The sequence below is a fragment of the Epinephelus moara genome, chromosome 12 (genome assembly GCF_006386435.1).
Source record: "Epinephelus moara isolate mb chromosome 12, YSFRI_EMoa_1.0, whole genome shotgun sequence".
Taxonomy (NCBI): Eukaryota; Metazoa; Chordata; class Actinopteri; order Perciformes; family Serranidae; genus Epinephelus; species Epinephelus moara.
In genome coordinates this window covers 14,238,526-14,242,529 of record NC_065517.1, presented here as the reverse complement: position 1 = coordinate 14,242,529, position 4,004 = coordinate 14,238,526, and the positions used below count along the sequence as shown (strand labels likewise).

The following is a 4,004-nucleotide window of genomic DNA, read 5'->3' as shown; positions in this document are numbered from 1 at the left end:
CACATTGAGTCACTGCAGTGTTTAACCTCAGTCTCTTCAAATACACTTTAGTAACACACAGTTCAGGTCCTGAACAAACCATAAACCCTGCTTCCATTTATGTATCAAAGCACTATATTAAAGTTTGAGCATTGACTTTAAAACTCACCATGTTTTCATCCATCTGCGTTTTGTTCCCTGAAAACAACAACAACAACAACAACAAAGAGTTGACTTTAGCTTCAACAGTGAAAATCCAGGTTTATCAAACTTCTTTGTTTATTAAAGTTTTTCCTGTGAATGTTCTCACCTTTAGTTCTCTTGCATCTGATGACAGCCACAGTGATTATTATTATAAGTGCTGCTAAACCCACAGCCGCAACGATGAACTTCCACCAATCTGCAAAGAGAAGTTAGAAGTGTCAGAAGGTTTTTTGATGATAAGCTGATTGTTAGTGTCCTTGGGCTGTCTCTATATGTCTAATATCTACATTAACAAAGAGTCTGTCAGCATCTATAAAATATATTTTTAATGTCTCTTTTAACTGTAAATGTGGTTCTGTTGTTCAGTCACCTTGTTTTGTCTGATTGTTTTTAGATGCTCTGTTGTTTGTCACTTCTGATGTGCTCATTGTCACTGATGTCCATTTATTTCCTGGTGTAGATGGTGATTCAGTTGTTGTTGTTGTTGCATCATGACCTTAATGAATACAATAGCAAGTAGAAACAAAATAAAGATAGATAGTGTTAAATTAGTTAAGTTTTTTTTAGTAACCAATTTGTTTGTGTGTTTTTGTGCTGTCTTTACATCTCTATTATCTGAATGAACAAATTTTCTATTAAAACTCTTTCTTTCTGTGTGTAGTTTTGTTCAGTCACCTTGTTTTGTTTGATTATTGTTGTTTTCAGATGCTGTGTTGTTTGTCACTTCTGATGTGCTCCTTTTCACTGATGTCCATTTATTTCCTGTTGTCAACGGTGATTCAGTTATTGTTGATGTTGTAGCTGCTGTTGTTGCATCATGACCTTAATGAATACAATAACAAAATGCAAGAAGTGTACACTTTATCAAAAACTTCTGCATAAAACAAATGACAAAGGATGATGAAATATTAAAACCTCAGATTGAAACATTTTGTGTGATTATTCACATCAGTTTGAAATGATTTTAAACAGCTCATCATGTTCTCACCTGGTTTCTCACCTGAGGACTGAGGAGGGCTGAAGGTGAACTGATGAACTTCTTTAGTGTGACCATCTGTCACTTCACATTTCAATAACTCAGAATACTTCAACTTCTGATTATAGTCAGATGTTGTAAATGTCACAGAGGCTACACATGTGGTCTGTGATGTCTCCAAGTCATTCTGATCACCCTCATACAGCCACTTCACTTTGTGGGTACATATGTATCCATATATCCACACAGAGCAGAAGAAGATGACCCGATCAGTGTCCTTCTGTTCAGTCACTGATGAAGATGGAGATATTGTGAGAGAAAGACAACAAGAGTAAAATGAACTTCATCACTGTAATCATAATTATTGCAATGTTTCAGTATATTGTTCTAACAAGACAGTTTGAGCTGAAAACATTATGATGGAAATACTCACTGTCAACAACAGACAGATGAACCTGAGAGTCTGAAACTTGTCCTGATCTCAACTGTCTGCAGCTGTAACATCCAACATCCTCAAGTGTGACCTTCTTTATAACCAGAGAACAGTTTGCTGTAACACTCAGTCTGTCTGATTTAGCTTCAGCTTCTCTGTGAATCTTCCCGTGTTCAAACAGCGTCACTTTGTTTCCTCCATCACTAAATAACCATGTAGCACTGTCACAGTTATCCTGATCATGTGTCACATTTTCACAAGACAAAGTGACTTCTTCTCCAACTAAGGAATATTTCTCAGTTGCTGCTGCTGAAAAAGAGAGAAATGAAGAAAGAGTTCACTAAACTCACCACGTTACAAACAAAACTTGGAAGAATACTTAATAAAGTACTATTAATAATATCAATACAGTTTTGTAATGTCTCTTCAGTTAATGTGTGTTATATCCTTACCTGTAAACTTAAACAGCAGCATCAGAAATAAAGACATTATAATCCATCTGAATTCAGCCATCATGTTTCTCTCTTGGTCTCACGCTCTCAACTGTCAAAGTCTCTAACCTGCTGCTTCTTAAAATGAACACAGCATCTACTTCCTGTGATGATTAACTTCCTCATACTGCCTTCAGTCTGTGTCTTCTCTCCTCTGTTTGCTGTTGAATTCATGTGTGATATTAACTTGTATTAAGTTTGATGCATTTTGCTGACTTTCTAATCTACACTGATTCACAGTGATGACAACAGTAGACAAGGGGTGTAAAGGGTGAGAGGGTCACTGATGTATGACGGGGCAGTTTTGAACACCACAGGTAACCAGTGCAATAAAGCATGAATAGGGGAAATGTGTGTACATGTTTGAGTTCTTGTAAGAAGTCTCGCTGCAGTATTTTGGACAAGTTTAGAAAACAGACAGGATTCATGGTGATGTTTGACAGCACACATGAACAGACAGGTGAAGAGTCAAACTCCTCGCCCAGCAGAATTTCACTCTTGATGTCTGTGGTGCAATATGGTGACACTGTAGCAGCTGGGAGGGAACACAGATAAGATGATGTTTCACTGGTCTGAGACCTGTTGGTTCCTCATTGTGTCTTTGAAGTTGTTTTCCTGAGAACTGAAGGAGAAGTGTTTTGGTGAGAATGTGGTTAACACCAGGAACAGAGGTCTGGAGGTTTTACCCTCTAATGATGATCAGATCAGAAACACATGAGGCTCACAGGAACAGACAGTCCACACTTTATTTGGACAAAAAGGCACTTATCAAAAAACTACTTTAACCCCTGGAAGGTTTGGGGTCACTGAAACTCGCTGCAACAAACAGTGAAAACACTGATGAGGGTTTTTTCATGCTATATGCTCACTGTGTCTCTGTGAACAGGTTTGAGGAAGTGGGAATGTGGCTGCAGGGACAGAGAGGCAGAATGTGACACTGCAGAGACGAGTTGGGTGTGAGAGATTTGTGAAATGTGTGGTTTTGAGGTTTTTCATATGCTCACTGTGTCTCTGTGAACGTGTTTGAGGAAGTGGGAATGTGGCTGCAGGGACAGAGAAACACAATGCAGAGACGACTAGTTGAACGTTTAAGATGTGTGAAATGTATTTACATTCATATTAAGTCACAGTAGGTGGTCATGGGCATCCAAAATGTCTGAAAGTAGCATTCTCAGGTCACTTTGGGTTCATTTCTATCTGTATTTAGACACATGTCAGTGCTGTATTAGTACATTAAATGAATCCCAAAACAAAGTGTAGAACTAAGTGGTGAATGTTTGTTTGCAGGTTATATTGTTATCAGATAAAATAAACAGAAGACTGTTACTGACTCCATAAAGCTTCAAAAAGCAAATACATGCATGCTTTTATCCTGATGGCCCACCAGCAGATGGAGACATAAAAGACAATGCTTTTCAGAGTATGTAATATTCATTCACTGTGGAAAATAGCGGTGGTGCAATGGTTATCTTCGTCACCTCACAGCAAGAGGGTTCCTGGTTTGATCCCGGGGTTGGAACTCGAACCCCGGGGTCGGGGAGCCCTTCTGTGTGTTTGATGTGCCAGTATTATTGTGCATCCCTATTTTGTTCAGCATGATTCTCAGGAGTTGTGCTACGAAAACCTTCACTGGTCATTCTGAGGGCAGCACGGTGGCTCAGTGGTTAGCACTGTGGCCTCACAGCAGGAGCTCCTGGCCCTCTTCCTGTCTGTGAGGTGGGCATGTTCTCCCTTTGACTGCGAGGGTTTTCTCCGGGTACTCCGGTTTCCTCCCACTCCAAACACATGCAAATCAGGTGAACTGAACAAAATAGATTTCATTTTAATTGAGTAATACCACTCAATGGCTGCAAGCTCATTCTTACTTCCTACTGCCACACTACTGTGCGTACACTCACCTGATCCACATCAGCTCTCACAT

At 39.4% G+C, this 4,004-nt stretch overlaps 1 protein-coding gene across 1 annotated transcript in view; it reads right to left on the bottom strand.

The window, feature by feature from the left end:
• LOC126399186 (uncharacterized) overlaps positions 1–2,699 on the bottom strand; it is a 19,216-nt gene extending 16,517 nt beyond the window's left edge. The window contains exons 1-3 of the mRNA XM_050059026.1: positions 2,045–2,699; positions 1,593–1,901; positions 1,172–1,450 (exon numbers count right to left, since the gene is read on the bottom strand). Coding sequence (XP_049914983.1) covers positions 1,172–1,450; positions 1,593–1,901; positions 2,045–2,108 — 652 coding nt within the window. The 5' untranslated portion in view covers positions 2,109–2,699. The remainder of the gene's footprint in view (positions 1–1,171; positions 1,451–1,592; positions 1,902–2,044) is intronic.
• Between the last annotated feature and the right edge of the window lie 1,305 nt (positions 2,700–4,004).